The 25131-nt window shown below is 47.9% G+C and overlaps 1 protein-coding gene across 4 annotated transcripts in view; it reads left to right on the plus strand.

The window, feature by feature from the left end:
- Positions 1 to 25131, plus strand: part of TNNT2 (troponin T2, cardiac type) — a 283358-nt gene that overhangs the window by 215724 nt on the left and 42503 nt on the right. For all 4 annotated transcript variants that reach the window (XM_083173182.1, XM_083173185.1, XM_083173181.1 and 1 more), the window contains one exon: positions 13845 to 13922. In XM_083173182.1, coding sequence (XP_083029308.1) covers positions 13845 to 13922 — 78 coding nt within the window. The remainder of the gene's footprint in view (positions 1 to 13844; positions 13923 to 25131) is intronic.

Below are 25131 nucleotides of genomic sequence, written 5' to 3' on the forward strand. Positions count from 1 at the left end.
AAAGCCAACTTATGGAAAGCTTCCTGCTAGCGGACGCAAAGCGACAGGTAGGCTTTGCGCCCAACCGCTATTACAGGTCGGGTAACAAGGCCGGCCGCCTTTTGGCCAATATGACCAGGGGGCTCAAGAGCAGACACCACATTAAACTCATCAGAGACCCTGTCACAACACACAGGGAACACACGACGACAGCCATCCTTTCCAAATTTCACTCCTCTTTTAGCACCCTCTACACGGCACCTACTACAGACGACCACCTCCATGATAGGCTTCTAGAACAGGCTAAACTACCCAGGCTCATGGAAGATCAACGAACACACCTTGATAGAGACATAGACGAAAGTGAGGTCTCATCCGTGATCTCACAACTCCCCAATGGAAAATCCCCAGGCCCGGACGGCTTTACGCTGGAGTACTATAAAATTTTAAAACCACACATAGTCCCTATACTAAAACTTTTGTTTAGAAAGATCCATCGTCAACAAATCCCATTTCAAGGATTCACGGAATCCCACACAATACTCCTTCCGAAACCCAGAGGACCCAGAATTAGTAACTTCTTACAGACCAATCACCCTTCTTAACCAAGATCTAGAAATATTATCCAAAATTATGGCAAATCGTTTACGCCTCCTCCTACCTACTATATTAACTCCTAACCAATTAGGCTTCACGCGCGACAGATATTAGGTAAAGGGGGTTCGCACGGCTCTGGCCGCAGTAATGAAAACCTCCTTAGACAAAACAGCCCCACCATCAATGCTCCTCAGCCTCGACGCTGAGAAAGCATTTGACTCCGTTTCCTGGTCACATCTTCTAAAAATCTTATCAATACGTGCCTTTGGAACTAGCTTTATAAAACTGTTCAAATACCTATACACTTCTCCCAGCACATCAACGGGGAGAGGGGCCACCCCATAATGATTTACAGAGGGACGCGCCAGGGGTGCCCCCTCTCCCCGCTCTTATTTAACATAGCATTAGACCCTCTCCTTCGACTCCTACAATCATGGCCCACGTTCAAAGGACTTCAAATGGGCCCACATGAAATCAAAGCTATCGCCTTTGCGGATGACTTACTTTTATCTATTGCACACCCCGAAATTACTCTCCGCCCTGTCCTAAGCAAAATAGAGGAATACAGAGCAGTGTCCGGTTTTTCCATAAATCAGGAAAAATCACAGGGACTATGGGGGAAATTTACCAATATGAATTCGTAAAAAATAGGTGTATTTGTAGAAATACACCTATTTTTTACACATTTGTATTTTCGGAATTTACAGTCCCGAAAATACAACAATTCGTATTCCTAAAGATGGAACATTCGTATTTGTATTTACAAATACGAATGTCTACACCATCGATAGAATACGACAGGAATCACCATTCAAAATAATGGTGGTTCCTGATGTACTAAGCAGCCGTATTGATAATATGGCTGCTAATTGGTGTAAAACAGGCACGCAAATACGACAGGAAAATACACCTTGATGTTCCTGTCGTATTTGCTTTAAGCCTGCATGGATCAGTCAGATCCGTGCAGGCTTTAGTGTAAAAAAAAATAGAAAAATGAAATAAATTAAAAAAAAAAAAAACGGCGTGGGGTCCCCCCCACAGCTGTAACCAGCACCAGACTGAAAGAGCCGGGGCCGGTAATTAAAAATCAGGGAACCCGACAAATAGGGGTTCCCCGATTTTTAACAACCAGCCCCAGGCTCCAGATCCGGTGCTGGTTCCCAAAATACGGGGGACAAAATGACTAGGGGTCCCCCCTATTTTAAGAACCAGGCCAAACCAGCCAGCAGGGTAATGCCACAGCCGGGGGACACTTATGATATAAGGTCCCGCGGCCAAAACATCACCCTACTGACCAGTCAGCCTGGCCAGGGGCCCTGGGGGAGTGGGGACCCCCCCCAATGAAGGGGTCCCCCCCCTCCAGGACTTACCTGACCAGGCTGAAGCCTGGCGCTGTCCCCGGTGACCCTGGGCTGTGGTCACCGGGCTGATTAAAGTGTAAAAAAAAAGAATAAACTATTGTCTAATACTGGGGAACTATGAGTTCCAGCAAGCCTCCCCCGCAAGCTGGGACTTGGAGAACCACAAGTCCCAGCCTGCAGGGCATTAAAGGGCCCGCTGGCACTTGTAGTTCCACAGTATTAAAAATAGTAAAATAAAACACACTGACACACACTTAAAATAAAACTTTAATACATCCAAAGCCCATACATACTGATACTTACCTATCTTCAGCCAGTAGGTAGCCCTGGTCCTGATTGTCACGACCCTAGTCGGCGATTCCCCAGATACGACAATCTGAGTATCCCGGCCACGTGACACTTTCACTGGGTACCCCAAGCGTGTGCGTATTTCACCACGATTCCGCTTGCCACCAATCAAAGTAAACTTTTGGACTTAGTCCGCGACAGCTTTGATTCTGCCGACACACCAAATTATGAGTTACAGGGTAGCGCCCTGGCAAATTCGTCAGAGGCTTGGGCTGGAAAACAGCAGATACCAGAACTAATTATGACTTTTTAATTAAGTGAAAACACTACAAGGCTTACAGTATATTACAGAAAACATAAGTTACAAGATATATGATTAATAGGTAAGTCAAACGTAAAAACAATTTCAAAATAAAACAAAATGGGAATAAAGAAACAAACCACTTCAAGGACACACAGCATGAAGCGGGATTTGGAGTGGAAACCTCTCCGGATACTGGATCATCTCAGAGACAGGTATCGGACCCGTCCCATTCCCAAGAAAATGAACAAACATGTCTTGTGAGACACACACTTTTAAGATTTGCAAAACACACACAATCACAGCCCCCACCTCAGGAATCTTCCTTGTCCAGGGGTTTCCTGAAGATATACCCAGGGGCTGGCTAATTGACTTCTCTTTTGAGGCTTAGCAATTTAGCCATTCAATCACCCCCTGCTAATTCTTATCTCAAATAAGGTGTCATTCTAGAGGTCTAAGGGAATTGCTTTTCTGACATCTCTTCTGGTCTGGGAAGACATTTGCCAGAGACACTGGACTTCAATACAAGATTTATAGATGCAGGGGGGAAGGAGATAACCTCTGAGGTTTCAAACAGATGAGCAAGGGTTGTTGCAATAACCTTTTTACCCACATAAAAATACAGGATGAGTAGATTGCACACCATATCAGAAACAGTATTGTAAACAGAGCATGGACTTCAAAGGCAAGAGATCCCATCTGCCTTCCTGCTTCCCCCCCCTAGTCCTCCCAACCATCCAGGGCAGAGGCAGGTCACTTTCTCTATTACATTTACAATTAGGGAAGAATGGCGTGGTACAATTGCGCTCCTTCTGGCGTAAAAATGGCGGTCGCTCATGACAAAATGGCCTCCAATCATGACACCTCCCCCTTTAAAGATCAGCATGGGAGCAGTGGCCAAACCAGCCACAGTATCCCATGCTGAGCCCTGACACTTGTCAGCGCCCTGCCCGACAGACTGCTGCAGTTTCCAGGTTAGGACCAGCGCTATGGGCGGGGTCTCCGAACTACCGGATTCTTGCTCCTCTTCCAGGAGACAGCAAGCTGCGGGCAAACAGGTGTCCCTGCCCAAGCCAACTGTGGGCACACTGATACAGTGGAAGCTGTGTCCCCTTGTGCCATCCTTGCTGGCAAGGACACAGCCCACCCCAGCTGTGCGTTGGACTCCTGGGCATAGATTCTCACCTGCAGCCGGCAGTTCCGTTTGCCATCCTGGGGTCAGAACCAACCTCTTCTGCCACACCCCACACGGGCATTCCCCTGAGGTATAGGCATTCCAGAGCCTCTGCTTGGCTGGGGCAGCCTTAAGAGGACTGTGGGACAATGCTATCAGGTGTTGTAAAGTACCTTTACACGACATGAGGTTAACAACAATAAATATGATACAAATCATATGGGCTAGGGCCTTTCCTGTGTTTACCTCAGCACTACATACAGTGGGACAGGTAATCCTGTCACCTTCCAAGAATCTCTTGTCCTGCTCTCTTGCCTGAGCTGATTGACTCCCCCTCCCTTTCACTGGGGGGAAGGTACACTCCCTCAAAGCCTTTGCGTGTGTGAATTGCGAAGGGGGGCAGGTTTCTGCAGGGGGGAAAACCAACAGGTCATTGTCCCCTGTGTTGGAAACATCCAATTCCAGCCTTTTAGAGGTTAATGGAGCTGAGTTTATCTGTGCTCCGTGGGCCCTCAGACCCTTCTGGTTACACACAGCAGCTTCACGACCTGCCACTGGCTCTATTACTGAAGCAACCCTCTCACTATACCCATGTGTATCTTTCACACTTCCCAGGTACGGGGCAGCCGCAGTGGGAGGCGGCTCACCTGGCATTTGCAGGCTTGCAGCCTCCCTGGCTGTGGTTTGGTCACAGAATCTCTCCGTGATTGGAGGGGACCCCTTCTGGGTTCCTGTGTTCGTCAATATCTCCCTGGGGAACCATACCGGGGAGAATATGGGGACAAGGACATCGACCACTTTGTCGGCCCTAATGGATAAAAGGGCTACAGCTTCTGGGTAATGGGTGGCGTAATCTACCCCTATTGAAATGTACTCTGTTCTGGAGCTACTGGGCACTGCAAGGGGCCCTAACATATCTACAGCCACCCGCTCAAAGTGTTCTGATACCACAGGGAAAGAAATGAAGGGGGCCTTGCCCACCTCCCCAGGCTTCCCCACTATCTGACAGGTATGGCAGGTCCGACAGTACCAGTCCACCTCTTTCATCATACCTGGCCAGTGGAACTTATGCAGGCGAGCCCCGGTCTTTTTAACCGTAAGGTGTCCAGAGAGGGGAATTTCATGAGCTACCTTAAGCAGACCCTCCCTATACCTTTGGGGTATGACCAGGTGACGTTCCGTAACTTGCCCTGGTGGAGTGTTGTGGACTCCATACTCTCTATGCAAACAACCATTCTCCCAGTACAGCCTGGGAGTACCCTGGGAGCCATCTGACTCCTCAGCTGCTGCTGCAGCCCTGAGACTCGCCGTTATCAATTCCACTTTGAAAGATCCACTTTCTATTGAGCCCTCAGGGTGTGCAGGGACCTCCTGCTGTGTGACTGTGTCCTGACAAGAAGAAGGGGGGTCTATGGGGGAAGCTGCAGTAAGGGACACTCTCTCCCTATCTGACAGTTCTGCAGTGCACCCAGGACCCACCAGGTCACTGATTATACCTGGTACCACATTTCCCACAGTAGCACAAGACATCACATTGTCAACAGTAACATCCATCTCATAACCTGGGGAGACATCCTGCAATACCTGCAAAATAGCCTGTGCATCTTCCACAACACATGGGACCCATCCTGCTGGCTTACAATTGGCCAGTGGTAAAACCTCTATAGCCTCAGGTCCCTGGGGAAGAATAGGGTTAGCTTCTAGCACCGCAACCTGAATGACATCACCAGCAGCACTCCTACCATTGGTGAGTGAGGGTGTCTCATTCCCAAGTAGATTAGGGCATTCGTTTAACCCCACAAACTGGCAAGGATTACCCACTATACCTGTCTCTAACTCGCCCTCCCCTACCTCTACAGAAGGTACGGCACTATCACAGATCATCCCAGGAGTTTCACAAGAAATCACAACATTGCAATGTTCAGCATGGTTACATACTACCTGAGATGCATCATATGGTTCAGAAGGGTTAGCGACAGATATGTGTGGAGTGAATAAAAGTCCCACATCAGTAGTCCCACACACATTTGTGTGCATACAGTCAGAAAGTCCCATTCCTCTTTCCGACATTGTCCCTTCCCTGCATACTTTCACTATGCAGCCAGCCTCTTTTTCTGGAGCAACGGATGGGAACATGCTGCTCACATCTTCCAGCAGTTTAAACTGGGCCTTGTGATGTGAGGTCTCCTGAGCAGGTTCCATGACGACTGTAGTAGGCAGAGTTACCTTGTCCTGGTAGGGCATTCCTGGTGAGAGCAAGCTGCTGACATCCTCAGCTTCTGCTTCTCCCAGCAGTTTAAACTGGGACTTTGCTTCCAGAGCTGGTAACAGCAGCTGTTCTAGGCGATGCCACTCTGCATCTACCCGGCAGCACTGATCTCTCCAAAATGGGGTATCCAGCTTTCTCCAAGCAGCGACCTCCTGCTGCGCGAATTGGTAACATTCTCCCAGCTCTCTCAGCAGCACCTCAGGAGACGCAGATGGACCCCAGACACGAAATGCTGCACGATACTGGCTAAAGGCATTGCACTCGTCGTCCCTTGCCTGGGTGAGCTGCGTGATCATCTCCCCACGAGTATGGTTGTGGCAGGAGATACCTTGCAGCTGGCATTCTTCCGTTAGTTCCTCTGTGCTCATTAGGGTAAACACATCATCATCCTCCTCTGGGTCAATATACCCACTGGACTCCTCCGGTACCATAGGGGATTGGTACTCCGCAGCCTCTGTGACTGCCATGCACCCTCCAGTCTCCCTGGTACTAGCAGAAATGCCAGTCCCCTGAGTAAAGTCCAGGTCCAGCTGGTTATCCACAACCAAGCCGGCATTTACTTTGCTCTCCCTGTGTGTTTCAAAGACAGGGAAATCATTGTGACGCAGTCCATTGAAATTTGCATCCACTGACACAGGCTGCCAGCTGAGCTTAGCTAGTTCCAGCTGAAGCTTGCGATCTGCTGCTTCCTTTGCAGCAGTGGACTCCCTTTTATTAAACTGCATTATCAGTTGCAGCACCACGGCATTATCTGGCTCTTTCACATACTTCAGAGCCTCTTGCATATACAGATCCAAGGCAGAGCAGTAATTGGAGGCATCCAATCCACGGTGTGTGGGGCCTGCAATCTTCATTGTCCGCTTCTCCTCTTCCTCTGTTCTGGAACCAGAATGATTCCCAACCTCAGACCTGGAATCCGCTTGATTCCCCCCAGCTACCTGCTGGTCCGCATCTCTGAGGACTTGGATCATCTGTTCCCTGGTCTGCCCCTTGGCAGGCTCCACTCGGTTGATACCAGAGACCACATCACGATCCAACTTCACACTATTAATTTCCGCAGAAAGTAAAAGTTCTGTACGAAGTCCACCTCCTGCTACCTCAGTAGCCCTGGCTGGTGAACTCTCACGCACAAGTCCGCCATCGTGATGCTCTGTATCTTCCTCCATAGAGTCACAGGTCAATCTCCACTTAATCTGTGCCTCCTTATAAGTAGCTGCCATTCTGCTGCAGTTACTTCTCCAAAATAATAAAACAGGGATGGGGAACAGAAAATGCTTTTACAGTGACTTACACTACTACATAAGCCTTGAGTTTTGGTATCTGGTGAAATGTATTCACTTAAGTTATCCAAATAAAAAACAAAAATTGCTTTTTGAAATATCCCCACCGCTGGCCACCAGTTTGTCACGACCCTAGTCGGCGATTCCCCAGATACGACAATCTGAGTATCCCGGCCACGTGACACTTTCACTGAGTATCCCAAGCGTGTGCGTATTTCACCACGATTCCGCTTGCCACCAATCAAAGTAAGCTTTTTGGACTTAGTCCGCGACAGCTTTGATTCTGCCGACACACCAAATTATGAGTTACAGGGTAGCGCCCTGGCAAATTCGTCAGAGGCTTGGGCTGGAAAACAGCAGATACCAGAACTAATTATGACTTTTTAATTAAGTGAAAACACTACAAGGCTTACAGTATATTACAGAAAACATAAGTTACAAGATATATGATTAATAGGTAAGTCAAACGTAAAAACAATTTCAAAATAAAACAAAATGGGAATAAAGAAACAAACCACTTCAAGGACACACAGCATGAAGCGGGATTTGGAGTGGAAACCTCTCCGGATACTGGATCATCTCAGAGACAGGTATCGGACCCGTCCCATTCCCAAGAAAATGAACAAACATGTCTTGTGAGACACACACTTTTAAGATTTGCAAAACACACACAATCACAGCCCCCACCTCAGGAATCTTCCTTGTCCAGGGGTTTCCTGAAGATATACCCAGGGGCTGGCTAATTGACTTCTCTTTTGAGGCTTAGCAATTTAGCCATTCAATCACCCCCTGCTAATTCTTATCTCAAATAAGGTGTCATTCTAGAGGTCTAAGGGAATTGCTTTTCTGACATCTCTTCTGGTCTGGGAAGACATTTGCCAGAGACACTGGACTTCAATACAAGATTTATAGATGCAGGGGGGAAGGAGATAACCTCTGAGGTTTCAAACAGATGAGCAAGGGTTGTTGCAATAACCTTTTTACCCACATAAAAATACAGGATGAGTAGATTGCACACCATATCAGAAACAGTATTGTAAACAGAGCATGGACTTCAAAGGCAAGAGATCCCATCTGCCTTCCTGCTTCCCCCCCCTAGTCCTCCCAACCATCCAGGGCAGAGGCAGGTCACTTTCTCTATTACATTTACAATTAGGGAAGAATGGCGTGGTACAATTGCGCTCCTTCTGGCGTAAAAATGGCGGTCGCTCATGACAAAATGGCCTCCAATCATGACACTGATGTCCTGGTCTTCTGGTCCTGTGTCGTCTTCTGGCTCCATGTCGACCGTCGCTTTCGCCGTTGCCCTCTGGGTCCGACGAAATCCATGGAGGAACCTATGGAAGGAAACTATACTCACCTGTCCCAGGGCGACGTAGTCCAAGGGGGTCTTGGCAAAAAAACAAACCGAGAAGCCCAACCAGACAAACAGCTGAGCCGCACGGTACTCTGTGTACATGTGCGGCTCCACCCCCGAATGCCGATATTGGCCGCCTAGCGGCTCCTGATTGGCCGCTAGGCCGCAAGGCGGCCAATAGCGGCATTCGGGGGCAGAGCCGCACATGTACACAGAGTACCGTGAGGCTCAGCTGTTCGTCTGGTTCGGCTTCTCGGTTTGTTTTTTTGCCAAGACCCCCTTAGACTACGTCGCCCTGGGACAGGTGAGTATGGTTTCCTTCCATAGGTTCCTCCATGGATTTCGTCGGACCCGGACGGCAACGGCGACAGCGACGGTCGACATGGAGCCAGAAGACGACACAGGACCAGAAGACCAGGACATCAGGACCAGGGCTACCAAGACTTCCAGGGGGGTCAGGCTGGACACCCATTCCATTCATGGAAATCTAAAGGCATCTCACTGGTAAGAACTCTGGTGGACAACACGGCATCTGCCCCGCTATCGGCACAGACATTGGTAGAAAAATTCAATCTCCCATCCTCTCAGGCACTGGCGGTCTACCAGGCCCAACATTACGCCAGTACAGTTCTTAGACATCTATCACCCTCAGACCGCACAAATAATTTAGATACATTGCTAGCCAAACCAACAGCGGGCAGGAAAGCAATATCCACTTATTACCAGATCATTCACACACCTATAGACCTATCTACATCTCGAACAGGCTTTTCCACTTGGTTGCACAAATTCCCTCAACTTACTCTAAAACACCTAACGCGTTCTTTTCAATATTTCTGAAAAACCATGCCCGCCTCAATGTATAGAGAGATGTTCTATAATATCTACCACAATGGATACCTCTCTCCACATCGACGCCATGCGATGGGTATCTCCGACACTGACACCTGCCCCAATAGACCTCCCACCCCAATGAAACGCCTTACCAACCGCGTCCACCCAAGCCAATAATATCAACACTTTTCATGTACTCCAATTTGTCTTCTCTTGCCCCATCATATCACAGTAAAGTGAATAGTAAAATGTGTGTGAACATACATGTAAAACTGTTATCTGTTCATTATTTGTTGAATATAATGTTATGATGCCAACGTGTAAGACTTTGTAAAAACGCTCAATCCTAAATAAAAAGTTTATTTAAAAAAAAAGAAGAGGAATGTCAAGTACCCAAAGAACCCGCTAATAATAATAGTGGCAAATGCAGGGACAAACGCAGGATTTTGCTGAGGGGGTTTCTGTACATGTACTATATGTACAGTACATCATATATTACACTCACACACTTTTGTACATATAAATACATACATACATATTGTATAACTCGGCATATTTACAAAAACATATACTGTACATACACACTGCAGACACAAACACAGAGCATACATACTGTACGCACTGCAAACACACACACACACACACACACAGCAATAGCATACATCCAAATACACACACATCGTTTACAGTACAAACACATAGCATATATACACAAACATATACACACATGGCATGAATAGGTACAATATACATACTGACACAAACACAGCATGCATACATACATAGCATACACACACACACACAGCATAAATACAAAAGCACACACATACAGTAGGAGCAAGTTTCATCTTTGCTCCTTTGTCCATGGCTAGCCACGGCTAGCCATGGCTATTCTATTGTTCTCAGCTGCAATACAATACGTATTGCAGCTGAGAACAATAGAATAGCCATGGCCAAAGGAGCAAAGATGAAACTTGCTCCTACTGTACTGTAGCATACATACAGCCAGCATGTGCATACAGACAGACAGACACACACACACACACACACACACACACACACACACACACACACACACACACACACACACACCTTCCCTTCTCCAACATCAGTAGAGCAAGTGCCTCATGCCAAAATAATACCTAAAGCCTGAGGCATACTGTATAACACTCACCTAGGGATTTGAAATCATCGATGGTTTAACTTTATGGCCAATGTTGAATACTTTTACCATAGATGTGGGAAAACCAGATGGTTTCCCTACATCGATGGCAAAGGAGAACTGATGTTTACTTTTTTATTCTTCAAGGTGCTGGCACACGGAGCATAGCTCCGACAGCCGGAAGTACCGCCCCCGAGTTCTGATTGGCCCATGGGCCAATCAGTCAAAAATAATGGATGGCCATCGATAGCTAAAACTATTGATGGTTATCCATCAGATAGTTTACGACTATCCATGGCTGGATGCAGAATAGCCATCAATGGCAAACATCGATGGCGACTGCACCAATGGCCTACACCCACCTCCTCCGCTTCTGAAGAATGCCCCTGCATTTCCCGGCCACATGGAGCAGCCACAGCCTTGAAGGAACTGCAGCTAGCTCCCCCTACTGTCAGCCAGCATAGCGGCAACCTGTTTCTCTCTAGAAGACAGTTGCCAGGAGCTTCATATACATATAAATATATAAAATCAGTCCTCTGCGCTGCCTCATTGTGCAGCGGGCAGGGTTCAAGGTACTCGGAAACCCCCCTGCATGCGCGTATTTGGTGCTTCCATGTGCAACAATGCACAGAGAGGTGCTATTAATAATGAGGCAGTCAATGCTCAGGTGCAACAATGCACAGTTGGTAATAAAAATATATATACAGTAGTAGTCATATGCAAAACCATGTGCAGAAGAGTTACAAGAACAAACTACTAATATTTGCAGTTGGTGATCATTGTACATGACGGTAATAAATATATTCAGTATGACCCATAGAAGCAAGGAGTAAAACTCCTAATATTTAGCTTTAGCTAGAGAAGAACTAGCATCCAGCAAAACTGCAGCCAGAGTCTGACCCAGAGAGTAGAAGGTGGAGGTAGCACAACCCCAGGGACCAGAGGACAAAAGGCACAGGCAGGACACCAGTGACAAGACCAAGACCCAATAGCAGCAGGAGACCGAGTGTCCAACCTCTTACCAACAACAGGCTAGAAGATGCTATAACCAGTGTCAGTCATAAGGCTGAGCCGGCTGTTTGTGAGGACCCGGAAGTTTGGACCATTGCCCTGCAACAACACCGACACTTTGGACCGGCTGCCTGCATGGAGCAAGAAGGGGTGAACCACTTTCCATAGGTGTGAACCACTTTCCACAGTAGGAGAAAGATGGCCACATCTGGCAGTTATGCGGGTGTGCGCATCAGTGCTTAATGCTCATCACGTGCCCAAACACACTAAGCGATTTTGAGCTCAAAGTAGCTCACCATAAGTGAGCTACTTTGGGTTAAAAATTGCCTAGTGTATGCACCTTTACTCCATTTCAAAAACTATTCTTTAGAGTTTTGCCTTGGTTATACAAAATAGATACACATTTTGCAGCACAGAGGTCCATGGCCAACCTTACACATATTACCAGGGCATATAAACAATACACTTGATACTGATGCAAATAAACATACCAGATAAGGGGGGAAATGTAATAGGGTGAGATAATCAGAAAGTGAGAGATGTTGTAAGAAATCTCCAGTTTGATTTTGCAGTGTAAATGATTGCCGCTTTAAAAAAACTGGAGATTTCTTGCCAAATCTCTCACTTCCTGATTCTCTCATCCTATTAAGTTTCACCCAAAATGCCTTGCTTTAACCTTCTCAAAAACTTGAAATTCTGGGCCTACAGTCTGGGCCTACCCCTCTTCTATGGTAATACCGGGTCGGACCAGAAATCAAGATCCCGGGTTCGATCCGGAATGACCCAGGTCCAGTGCTTTTACATTAAACCAGGGTCGCCTAATATACAGAGGGTGAATAGTGCTTCTTATAACCCAGGTCGTAATGCTGAATTGGTCGACCCAGGTTATATGCTTTGGTGCTTTCACACCACACCTCAAACTGGGTCGATAAGTCAGCATCCCGGCAATTACCGGGTCCGAGGTGCAGTGTGAAAGGGGTATCAGTGTGTGTGAAGATGTTAATGGGTGACTGGAACATATGATAATGTGGCTATGGGGTCTTTTTTTCTAAGCCTTGGAGAGAGATAAAGTGGACATAGATAGCCCATCAACTCCTAACTATCATGTCTGTGTTTGTCAGGCTGTGTTTGAAAAATTACAGTTATGAGCTGGTTGGTACTAAATCTCTGTCCACTTATTAATCTGCAAGCTTATCAAATAGATCCCTATGTCTTATTGAGGGTTAGATATACTGTATAGTGATATACTGTACATTATGGAGCGAAGTGGTATCAACGCACAATATGTCCGCTGATACTACTCTTTCCCCATGAATGATGGGGCTGGTGTTCGTTAGATGAGAGGAAGTGGACATTATCGGAACTGCTGTCAAATAGATAGACTGCCAAAATTTGGGGAAGTGTGAATGGTAAACAGCGATTTTGATAGCTGCAGGTGTCGTTGCCCTATCCACCACAGCAGGGACAGTGCTAAGCTGATGCGCTGTGTGCTCAAGAATGTATTACCGGAGGGGGTAGACTACACTCCTCCACTCCGGTGGACAAAATGTAAATATGTCATGTCGGTATACCTTCCTGCTTTGCCTCGGTAATGCGGCAGAGCAGGAAGTGCTAGAAATACATCTACCCCCAGAGTTTCTGAGGTAGAAGCAACATGCTGCTATTACATGGTGACACACCTCATAGATGGGTCATCGAGTCTGACACTTTTGGTGCCCCTGTATGCTTACTGCAATTCCAATGGGATGTGGTCAGTAAGTTGACCCTATGAAGGTTGGCGGGAGATAGTGTGCTAAGTGCAGCGAGGCACCATGCCCAAGGCAAGGAGAGCACAGCAAGCAATGCGTGGGGACACGGCACACTTAGACAGTGACCATGCCAACTATGTTGACATTCGGGACAAATCATTTTAAAAAAAACAACAACTCATGTTGGTCTTTTGGCTGTCAACCTTCCCATTGTTGACCTAATGCTTGCATCAACCTTCCGACTCTGTCAACCTTAGCCATGATGACCTATTTCATGTGCCGAACTAAACCCTGTTGACCTTCTGTGGTCTACCTATTGTATGTCAACCCAAGCAGCACAATTTTATCTAATTGCTATGGTTGACTAAGATGTGTTAAACTTAGGTTTGTCAAAATATCTTATAGCTAACAATTTGTCACTATTATACATATAATACAATATATTTACTTGTTCACCACATTAAATAGCTCTATACATTTTAGGAGAAAAGAAGAGCAGAACGAGCAGAGCAGCTGAGGATCCGGGTTGAGAGAGAGAAAGAGAGGCAGGCCAGAGTGGTGGTGAGTCTACACACTATGCTATTGTTGTACTACAGTACTTGCACATACTGTACAAGATCAAGTGAAAAGGGGAAGGCCATCAACAGTATTGTAGGCCATGCCCCTCCTGCAATTCTGCACCATTTCTCGCCATGCTTCCATACAAAAAATGGCTGTCAGCACCCTGATTGGTAGGTAACTCCAGGCATACACCAATCCGCATGCTGACAGCCATTCACTGTTTGGCTGCAGGCATGGAAGCAGGAAGAGCATGCAACCTGGCTTTTCTGATACTCTACTGCCTCCCAAGAATCTCAGGAGGCAGATGCTCACAGACTAATCTGCCCCTGCTCAAAGGACCCTAGCAGTGGCGTAACTATGATTTGGGCGCCCCCACGCCAGAAATTTTGGCTGCCCCCCCTTAAAATAAAGCCCTCCTGAGAGGAGGATTAGGCTGTGAGCATCTGCCTCCTGAGATTCTTGGCAGTCTGAGGTCCCAGGTGGCTCTACTCCTGGCAGGCTTGTTAATGAATATGACCCACAAAAAATGGCCGCCCCCTAACAGCAGACCATTTTTTATGGATGCTAGAGGAGGCCGACGCCTCCTCTAGCATCCCCATAAAGTGTCTGCTATAAGAGGGTGGCCATTTTTTGAGGGTCATTTTCATTAACAAGCCTGCCAGGAGGAGAGCCGCCCGGGACCGCAGACTGCCAAGAATCTCAGGAGGCAGATGCTCACAGCCTAATCCCCCTCTCAGGAGGGGTCCCGGTGGCAGCGGCGGCAAACAGAGGGGCCCCAGCAGCAGTGTAGCGCATGATAGCCCCGCAGACACCCGGTGCCCACACTTAATCAGTACCTCGCTGCATCCGCGGGGTCTGCGGGGCTATTGTTACACCACTGGACCCTAGAATCGGGGGGCCCTTGGGCAGCTGCCCATTATGTTAAGATGGCCCTGGAAAGGGGGGAGCTAGCACTAATTACCCAGGTCCAAGCTTATTTGAGGGGCCTGGTGAGGGCCCACTTCTGCTTACCAAGCCAAGAATAAGCTCCTCTGCCTGCACCTGTTGTGCATGGGTAGAGCGATGTGCAGGAGGAGGTAAGGCAGCCATGGCCTGCAACACTCCCATTTGAGTGGCCTGGGTGGGCACATGGCACCCTGTCCCCCGGCCCAGCCCCCCTGCCCACAAGGGAAAATAGCAGGTGGCCATCGGGAACCCGGCTGTCAGTGTTTTGACAGTCGGGATCCCAACGTCGGGTAAATGCCTGTCAGGATCCCGACTGTCGGGACCCCGTCCGGCACACCACAGATTTTGGGGATATTCAATTCTGTTGATATTTCGGGATGCAGTTAAGATCCCGGCGGTCGGGATCCCGGCGTTCAGAATCCCGACGCCGGAATCCTGACCGCCGAAATCCCGACACATTCTCCCTCCGTGGGTGTCCACGACACCCATGGAGGGAGAATAAATTAGTGTGCCGAGCGTAGCGAGGCACCGGGCCCGCTGCGTGGCGAGCGCAGCGAGCCCGCAAGGGGGGGGCGTTCCCCGTCCCCCCCTTGTCGGGATTTCGGCGGTCGGGATTCCGGCGTCGGGATTCTGAACGCCGGGATTCAGTACTGAATCCGATATTTCAACAGGTGGAAATGTCATCCGTTTTCAACAACAATAGATTGAATCTATATACAATGTCAGGTCTGTTTTTCCGACTGTTGGAAAGAATGTGGATCGGAAAAAATGGCAGCCAATAGTTGAAACTGCCATGGATTAAACAATACAGGATCTGTTTTTGACAATGCAAATTTGACTTTTTTAAAATTTGAATCTGCATAGACGAGCCCAGTACAAACACAGTTGCAATTGAATACTGATTGCCAATATTTCCGCCTGTCGGAACTATCTGCCTGGATTCAATACCCCTTTGGTCAGGAAAGGAAGAAAAAAGATTTGCACTATGGATGCACTCCAAAAAGAGAAAGAAATTTATTTTTTATTATTTTTCTTTTAAAAGCTTTAAACTTTATTGAATTATTTATTAAAAGATAAGGGGGAGATTTACTCTGTGTTTGTTCAGCAAATAAGTTCACAGGTAATATCTCTCCTTATTTTAGTGAAATGTTTAAGAAGTTAAAATTGATTCAAACACACATTTACAAACCAACATATAACGTGAAGTGCCTAGGAAAAGAAAGAGGTGTGTATTTAGATTTAAAAAAGAATAGGCCAATTGTTCAGTGTCTTTTTTACTGCAGCTTCAGACTAGGATGTGACACTGTACCTACATTTAATATTATATACAATGTATCTACTGTTGCCCTTTGGTTTCTAATTTGAATGTGTTTGGTTAGTAATACATTGTTTCAAATTTATTGGCAGTCTGCCCAGAAGATATGGTGTATTCTTCTTTTGATCTAATAAAGGGATTTAATTCAGACTGCTGTTTGTTTTTTGTTTTTATTTATGTAACATTTTTAGGTACAGTGTATTTAATCCTAGTTGGTACTTATGCTGCTTTCCCACTGCCAAGCCGTTTAAAGAACCGGTATCTTTAAATGGTATTTAAAACGGTATTAGCTTTCACATTACAGTAGATTACCGTTTTAAATACCGTTTAAGTACCATTCACATCACAGTGAAACCGTTTAATCCCCTTGTGTCCCCTGGTACCTGTCCTGCCCCCCCTCCCCCCGTACCTGCCAGCTGGTACCCTCGCTTCCCCCCTGCCCTGGTACCCCCCTCCCCCCCTGCCCTGGTACCTGGTACCCCCCTTCCCTCGTACCTTGCTCCCCCCCTCCCCTGGTACCTGGCAGCAATCCATCCGGGCAGCGGGGCAGTGCAGTAGGCAGCGGCATGCCAGGGCTCCTAGTCGGCAGGTCCCCCACTGATGCAGGAGCATGATTAAGGAGGAGGCTGCAGCTGGTGCACAGATAGCGGGGGCACTGGGGGTCCGTGCTCAGTAGGAGGAAGCAGAGGAAGATCCATTAGGAGATTGTCATTTCATCGGCGGGGGTCCCTGCTGCGAATGGGAAATAGTGGGCCCGAAAATTACACATGCGCATATCGGTACTTATGTAATATCTGGACTCCCGTTTTTCTTATGAGACCGCGGGGCTCGCTGCGCTCACCACGCTTCGGGCACGGTGGCTCGCTGTGCTCGCCACACTATATAAAATCAACTCCATGCGTAGTTGGATAGTAGGGGTATGAAAAATTGGGGTGCATTTAACATGGGAGTCCAGATAATACATAAGTACCCGCATATCTAATGAGCCGCTAATTAAATATGCACATATTTAATGAATGGCTCCGCTATTTCCCATTCGCGGCAGGGACCCGATGAAATGACAATCTCCTAATGGACCTTCCTCTGCTTCCACCTCCTGAGCACGGACCGAACTGCTCGGATCCCCAGTGCCCCCGCTGTCTTTGCACCAGCTGCAGCCTCCTCCTGCATCAAACTCCTGCATGATGTTTTCATGCATCAGTCTGGGACCTGCCGACTAGGAGCCTTGGAATGCCCGCTGCCTACTCTGCCTACCATGCTGCCCCGCTGCCCGGATGGATCGCTGCCAGGTACCAGGGGAGGGGGTTGCGGGGGTACCTGGGGAGGGGGGGGGGGTACCATATGCAAGGTACCAGGGGGGGTGGGGGGTGGTAAGGGGGTACCAGCTTCAAGGTACCAGGGGAGGGGGGTACCAGGGGGGGCCAGGACAGGTACCAGGGGAGGGGGAAGACTAGTTTGGGATCCGAAATACCGTTTCAGAGCCATTCTCACTGCATGGAAAACGGCTCTGAAACGTGTAGGACTATCCTTTTTAAACGTGTTGAAATACCGGTTGTCTTTAACCAGTAAATCAACTCTGGCACTTTCCCACTGCAGCCTTAAACGTTTAGAAATGGGAAAAAAAATGGCAATTTACAGTTTAAGACCTGCAGTGGGAAAGGGGCATAAGATATTAACTGTGCTCTAGAAAGATGGGATGATTCCCTTCATAGGCGTGCGCACAGGGGGTGACAGGGGTGCACAGGCACCTCCTAATGATGGGCACCCCCCGCACGATCGCAGCCAGGGCTGAAATCTGTCGAACAGTGTTTTTTTTTTTCCTGGCTGGCTGCAGTGAAAGACGCGGCAGAGCCCGCAGCAGGATACACACTAAATTTATAGTGATGACCATGGCAGCCTGTAGGGGGAGCTGAAGTGCACAGCTCCTCTCAACCTGTCTCAGGCAATTCTTTCACTGCTAGTGAGGGCTGGAGGACATCCTGCCCAGTGCCTGGCGATTAGAATGTGCTGCAGGGCTGCTGCTTATCAGGAGATGCTGGAACAAGGGGGTTTGTACAGGTATGTTAAGGTATATGGGCAGTCTATGACTTTGTGGTGTGTGTGTGAGTGCGGGAGTGTGTGTCAGCTGTCTGTATGTATACTGTATAGAAGGGCTTTATATATGTATACTATGTGTGTGTGTGTGTGTAAGGGGGCTCTGTGTATACTATAGTACATCTCTGTGTGTGCATGCTGTGCCTGTATGTATACTATGTGTGTGTATATGTGCATGCTGTGTGTGTATCAGCTTTCTGTATGTATACTGTGTGTTATACTTGCCTACAGTCCCAGAATGGATGGGAGGCTCATAATAGTGATGGTGTGTGGCATAACGTGTACTGGGCATTATGGAATGTGGTATACAGTACTATGAATGGGCATTACTGTGTGTGGCATACAGTATTTGATGCCCATTATTGTGCTTGGCATTATTTATAATGGGCATTACAGTATGTGGCATTATGTGTAATAATAGGTGATGATGGACACGGCCAATAGGAGTGATGGACACGCCCCTTTCCATAATGCACCCCCTAAGAAAATGGGCTGCGCACACCTATGATTCCCTTATTTTCTATTTTCTAGAGCACATTTGCAATCAAGGTTAATTTGGGTACACTGTTAGCACTTGTGTAGGTGTTATATCCCTCTGTGCAATTTACAGTGCCTCTATGAGTCCTATATAGGTATCCTATGAGGTATCCCATCCACTTAAGTTTGTGTTTAACTGTAATTTCCGTATAGATATTTTGTTATATTAAGTCTTTCACATACTTTAATCTGTTAGTGTGTTTGACAATCCCTCTTATCACTATTATTTATTTATAAATTTATTTATTTATGTTTGCAGATGAGCATTGCTGCGATATCTGGATCAGTAATGTCCTTTTATTATTATTTAAATTTTATTACTACAGTGATATTATTACAGTGATATTGATGTATTTTCATAGCTGGGGTATTGTCATGGTGGCATTGCGGATGTGTTTCAAGGACGCAGCATTATATATTTCCGGAAGAGGCCGGGGATGGTTGCATGCATGTGGAGCTCCGTCCCCATCCACGGAGCTTCCACCATCCCCGGCCTCAGGAGCAGCGTGCGGCGGAGGGGACAGAGACAGAGGAGGCGGGAAGGCAGTGGTGGACGGTGGAAGAGGAGGAAGCGTGAGGAAGCGTGCACCGCATTCCGAGGACGATGCGTCCGGAGCTGGGAGAAGGCTGACCCACGCGCCCGCCGCAGCTCACCTGCACGGGGCGGGTGTGCAATCAGCCCAGGCGCCACTCAACCCCTTCGCCTCCCCCCCCCCCCCCGGGACCTGCCTAGCATTCCGACTCGGCCGCCGAGCTGACTGTGGCCTCCGGAAAATTTAGGCCTGGACCAAGTGGCGCAGCCGCGGCCTCTCCTGCCGGCTCTGACGCGGCCCCTGCATCACGGGTGACGCGGCTGGCGCACCGTGGCTGTGTAGTGAGCGGATGCCCCCGGCAACACCACCGGCCGGGGGGGACACCCTAGGACCACCTCCACTGCCCTATGGACGCAGTGCCGGGCAAAAGAAGACCAGCAGACCTGGTGAGAAGGGACCCATCCCCCCGCCAGCTAGGACAGGAAGCAGATCAGATCAGCCAGGGGGACCCCCGGCAATTCATCCAGAGGCCGGTAGGATCCCCCCCCCGACAGGCCACACCAGCCCCGGGTAACTCTGTGGCAGCTCCGCACCCTCCCCCCCCACCTCCACTTCCACTGACTCTCCCCCGGCCTCACTGACTTTACCCCCTCCCCCCCACCACCACCCACGGCTCTCCCACAGGAAGATTCAAGATGGCGCCGCAAATGGCTGCCTAGGAACTGTGCAAATGTATCATGTGTTAACTGTACTGTCCCTGCTTAACTGTACTGTCCCTGCTTATATTGCTACCGACCTGGCTGCTGCAACGACCAGTGGCGCCGCTGATGGCTGCCTAGGCGCTGTGCAGCTCGGCAGGTATGTGTTCCTTGTGTGATAACTGTACTGTCACTGCTTATATTGCTACCTACCTGGCTGCTGCAACGACCAGTGGCGCCGCTGATGGCTGCCTAGGCGCTGTGCAGCTTGGCGGGTATGTGTTCCCTGTGTGATAACTGTACTGTCCCTGCTTATATTGCTACCTACCTGGCTGCTACAATGACCAGTGGTGCCGCTGATGGCTACCTAGGCGCTGTGCAGCTCGGCGGTTATATGTTCCCGGTGTGATAAATGTACTGTCCCTGCTTATATTGCTACCTACCTGGCTGCCGCAACGACCAGTGGCGCCGCTGATGGCTGCCTAGGCGCTGTACAGCTCGGCGGGTACATGTCCCTTATGTGATAAATGTACTGTCCCTGCTTATATTGCTACCTACCTGGCTGCTGCAACGACCAGTGGCGCCGCTGATGGCTGCCTAGGCGCTGTGCAGCTTGGCGGGCATGTGATCCCCGCAAGTGATGTCTAAATGCTCTCAATGTAATGCGTTTAATGTCTCAATGGAATGTGTATAATGTCTCAATGGAATGCATGTAATGTGACGTCCCCCCCCATTTCATCCCTGCTTGATGCTGCACTGTAATCCACAAAAAATTCCTAGTGTGTGCAAGCACATATGGCCAATAAAGTTGATTCTATTCTATTCTATTCTATTCAGAATGCTGCCTTTCAATATGTTATTAAAGTTCACAAAGTTTATTCCTCTTATTCACTATTGTGATTCTGCTGACCTCTAGTGGACGTTCAGCAGAATATCACTAATTTTATACCCTCTATAGCAGTGCCTCTGTCTATCTATATTTAATAATATATTTGATAATTGCAATCCATTTTTCAATTGACAGGGTTATGTAGGGTACACACCAGGACGACCACCGTCGTCCACGACCGATAGACGACCATGGAACGATTTCCCTTGGACTTCCCAGGAGCTCCCAGGCAGTCCCCAGCAAACGATTAGCAAAAATTGTGTTTTTTTTGCGGAACGATCTAGATCCGATCCCGATGCGCCCGTGATGGTCGTTAAGACGGTCGGATCGCTGGTTTTTTTTTTTTTTTTGCAAGAACACGTGACCGTCGTCAGATTGAAATTTGAATGAAAGGGCTGGACTAGCAGAGGGGGATAGGAATAGCAGCAGCCATTTTTAACCAGTGTATTTCTGCTTTGTTACTAGTGAGGCTTGGTTTATACCTGCTGAACGCTGGACATAGCTATTTACACATTACTTTGTTTTGCCTGCCATTACAAAGTGTCTTTTAACCCTGCACTATGGAGAATGCAGTGATGGGTAGTCACCAGCAACAGTACCTGCTCTATTATGCAGTGCTGAAGCTCGGGCGTCAGAGAGCCCAGCGCAGGAGAGAAAGATCATGCTGGACAAAGCAGTGGCTACTGCAGCGTCAGACTCGTTCGCACATGCCACTGCTCAGGGACATCAGGAAAAATAACCCAGACGATTTCCGGAACTTCTTGAGGATGGATGATGCCACATTCCAGGAATTGCTGCGTCTGGTGACTCCCCACATCGAGAAGCAGGATACCAAGTATCGCATGGCTATCCCTGCTGAGGAATGGCTGGTGGTGACCCTGAGGTTTCTGGCGACAGGACGGTCTCTTGCTGACCTGAAGTTTGGATCCCTCATCTCCCCGCAAGCTTTGGGCCTCATCATCCCGGAGACCTGCAAAGCCAGTATTGCAAGGTAAGGATGAAAAATACACCGTACATTTTAATGTGCAAACAAAATATTTTTATTTATAATTTAGGCCTAGGACAGAAACAGGTTTTTTAGGCCTTTCATATGTAAAACATGTAAAATATTATAATACCATATATAAAAGATATTGTACAAAAACACACACTATATATAAACATTTAAGTATGTATGACCCAGTTTAAACTTTCCCAATAAGTACGGGCTACTGTGTGGCAGAGGATGTCTGCCGCAGATATGTAAAGGCTGCGGCCCACATGGCGCATGGCGCAGATGCAATGGTCCCGGCCCCATTGATGTGCGCCATACGACATGTGAGCAGTGGCCATCACATACCTGCAGCTGAGACCATGTCTGCCGCACAGTACCCCATACTATTGGCAAAGACAAAAGGGCAATAAATGGAGTTTGCTCTCCAGATTGAGGAGAATCCTGTTCTCCCTCTGGTAATGCAGGTACAGGTAGCAGCATATATGTAGAAAACCAAGACAAAAGACACTCTGGTAACTTATGAAACAGGCCCTTGTGTGGCAGAGGATTTCTGCTGCAGATATGTAAAGGCTGCGGCCCACATGGCGCATGGCGCAGATGCAATGGTCTCGGCCCCATTGATGTGCGCCATACGCCATGTGAGCAGTGGCCATCACATACCTGCAGCTGAGACCATGTCGATGGTAAATGATAAAATAGCCTATTTTTTAAGACAGATCCTCAAAAACAGGAGACTCTGGATCTTCTATCAGTAAAGAACTGTAGAATTGACGGTACTGGGGGGGTTGAGAAGGCTGTGTAGGTGTTGACTGGGTATGTGTTGGAAGTGTGCTCGACTGGCCTGGTACGGTGGTAGGTGGTACGGTGGCAGACGGAGTAGGCACTGGTGATTCTAATGACAGTGGTGTGTCTGGTGCACTACCCATGCCAACTATTTTAGTGCCACTGTTGAGATACCCTAAACTGCCATTATACACCAACTCCATGCATAACTTTTCAAAAGTAAGTTGCTGGTCCGGAGCCATGTTGCGAACACACTCTGCCACATAAGTGAAGTAGTTGTCATGTTTGTCCGGGTTTCTTTGCAGGACTCACTGTGCCCGCATCATAAATTCTTCATGTGCTGCTGCTTCTCCTTTTTTCCCTTTGCCACGCATTTTTTTGGCACGGGGGAGTGGTGGAGTGGGTTCCAGGGTGGGTGGCGGAGTGCGTGCCGGAGTAGGAGCTTCGCTCGATGTGCATGCATTATCAGATAGGACAGACAGGTCTGGGGTTGCAGGTGGGTAGTCGCCAAGCTGTAAAAAAATTGAACATGTTTACTAATCAATTCTATTTACTTCTAATTTCAGTTCCCTACCAGCGTGAATGAATGGAAAGTCATCGCAGAGGAGTTTGAACAGCGATGGAACTTTCAAAATTGCGGTGGAGCCATTGATGGCAAACATGTCCGCATAGCCCAGCCTATCAATAGTGGTTCCAACTACTTTATTTACAAGGGCTATTTTAGCATTGTACTAATGGCTGTGGTGAATGCGAACTATGAGTTTATCTTCCTGGATGTAGGAAGGAATGGCCGTGCATCGGATGGTGGCACTTTCAAGGACACAAAGTTCTACGAAAGGCTCATAGCGAACACCCTTCACTTGCCGTCTGTCCAGGAAACTAAACAGGGGCTTAACTTTGTGTTTGTGGCAGACGAGGCTTTTGGCCTGCACGAGCATGTCATGAAGCCATATGCGCAAAGGGGCCTGAACCATGACAAAAGGATCTTTAACTACAGGCTATCCAGGGCACGGCGTGTTGTGGAAAATGCTTTTGGCATCCTGGCTAGCCGGTTTCGCATTTTCCACACTGCCATTAACCTGAGGGTGGACAAAATTGACTGGGTTGTCACGGCGTGCTGTGTCCTGCACAAATTGCTCCGCAAAAAAGCCACACAGCAAAGGGCTACAGGCACAGCACTCCAAGAAGACCAAGATCTGCCAGAGGAGGTAGTGCAGATATCCTCCTTGCAAACCCCAACACAACACTTCACAGGGAGTGCACGAGCCAAACAGGTGAAGGAAGAGTACATGGCCTACTTTAATGGGGAGGGGGCTGTGGATTGGCAGGAGGAATCAATTAGATAGCCCAAAAAATAGACTCACCGATGCAGACTGCGAATTCTCCTCCTCCTGCGCCATGACTTCTTGGTTTTCGTGTTCGACCATCAGGACTACTCCTGTCCTCATGGACTCCTGGCTGAGGGTGAACGTCAACCTGTCGTAGTACCAGAGCGATGTTTGATACATCTCGTCGACTCCAGCACCAGACTTCTTTGCAGCCTCCACCTTCTTGTGTTCCTTTAAGAACACCGTGCGCAGATTCTGGATGCGTTTCCGCACCCATTCTACATTGGCCTCTGGGTGAAATGGGAGACTGTAGCGAGACAAGTCCTCCAAGGCTTGGGTTCTTTTCATTTTATTTGAATACTCCTTGGACTTGGATCGCCACAGGCATTCATGGGAACGATACTTCTCGATAAACCCTTCTAAAAATTCTTGTTCTTTTGCGTTGGACATTGGGACTGTAAAAAGATAAAACCATTTTAGTTGTTATATAGTTATATCCATGTTTTGCTTCATATTTAAATTTTTATAGTTATAGTTACCAGTTTACCTAGTTCTTATGTTTTAAGTATTTAAAATGTTAATAAACTTTTATGAAAACCACTATACATTTTATTGTGCAGATTGCTATTCACACACACAGGTGAATGGGGCCTAGCAGAGAGGAGTGCATGGAATACTGCAATGGTGGAAAATGGTTATATGTATATATCTATATATACACAAACACACACACACACACACACACACACACACAGGTGAATGGGGCCTAGCAGAGAGGAGTGCATGGAATACTGCAATGGTGGACAATGGTTATATGTATATATCTATATATACACGAACACACACACAGGTGAATGGGGCCTAGCAGAGAGGAGTGCATGGAATACTGCAATGGTGGACAATGGTTATATGTATACACACACACATGGGGCCCACCCGAGCAAACAGTGACATGGTCGGGTGCACGGTTGCCAAACCAGTGCTCTATACACACTATATACATTGGTGGCAACAGTGGGCATGCATAGGAGAGCATTGGGAGTGCAAACATACCAGGTTGTTGTTCTGGGAGATGAGACAAGAAGGAGAGTCC

The sequence above is a fragment of the Crinia signifera genome, chromosome 2 (genome assembly GCF_055691185.1).
Source record: "Crinia signifera chromosome 2, ASM5569118v1, whole genome shotgun sequence".
In the NCBI taxonomy this organism is placed as follows: Eukaryota; Metazoa; Chordata; class Amphibia; order Anura; family Myobatrachidae; genus Crinia; species Crinia signifera.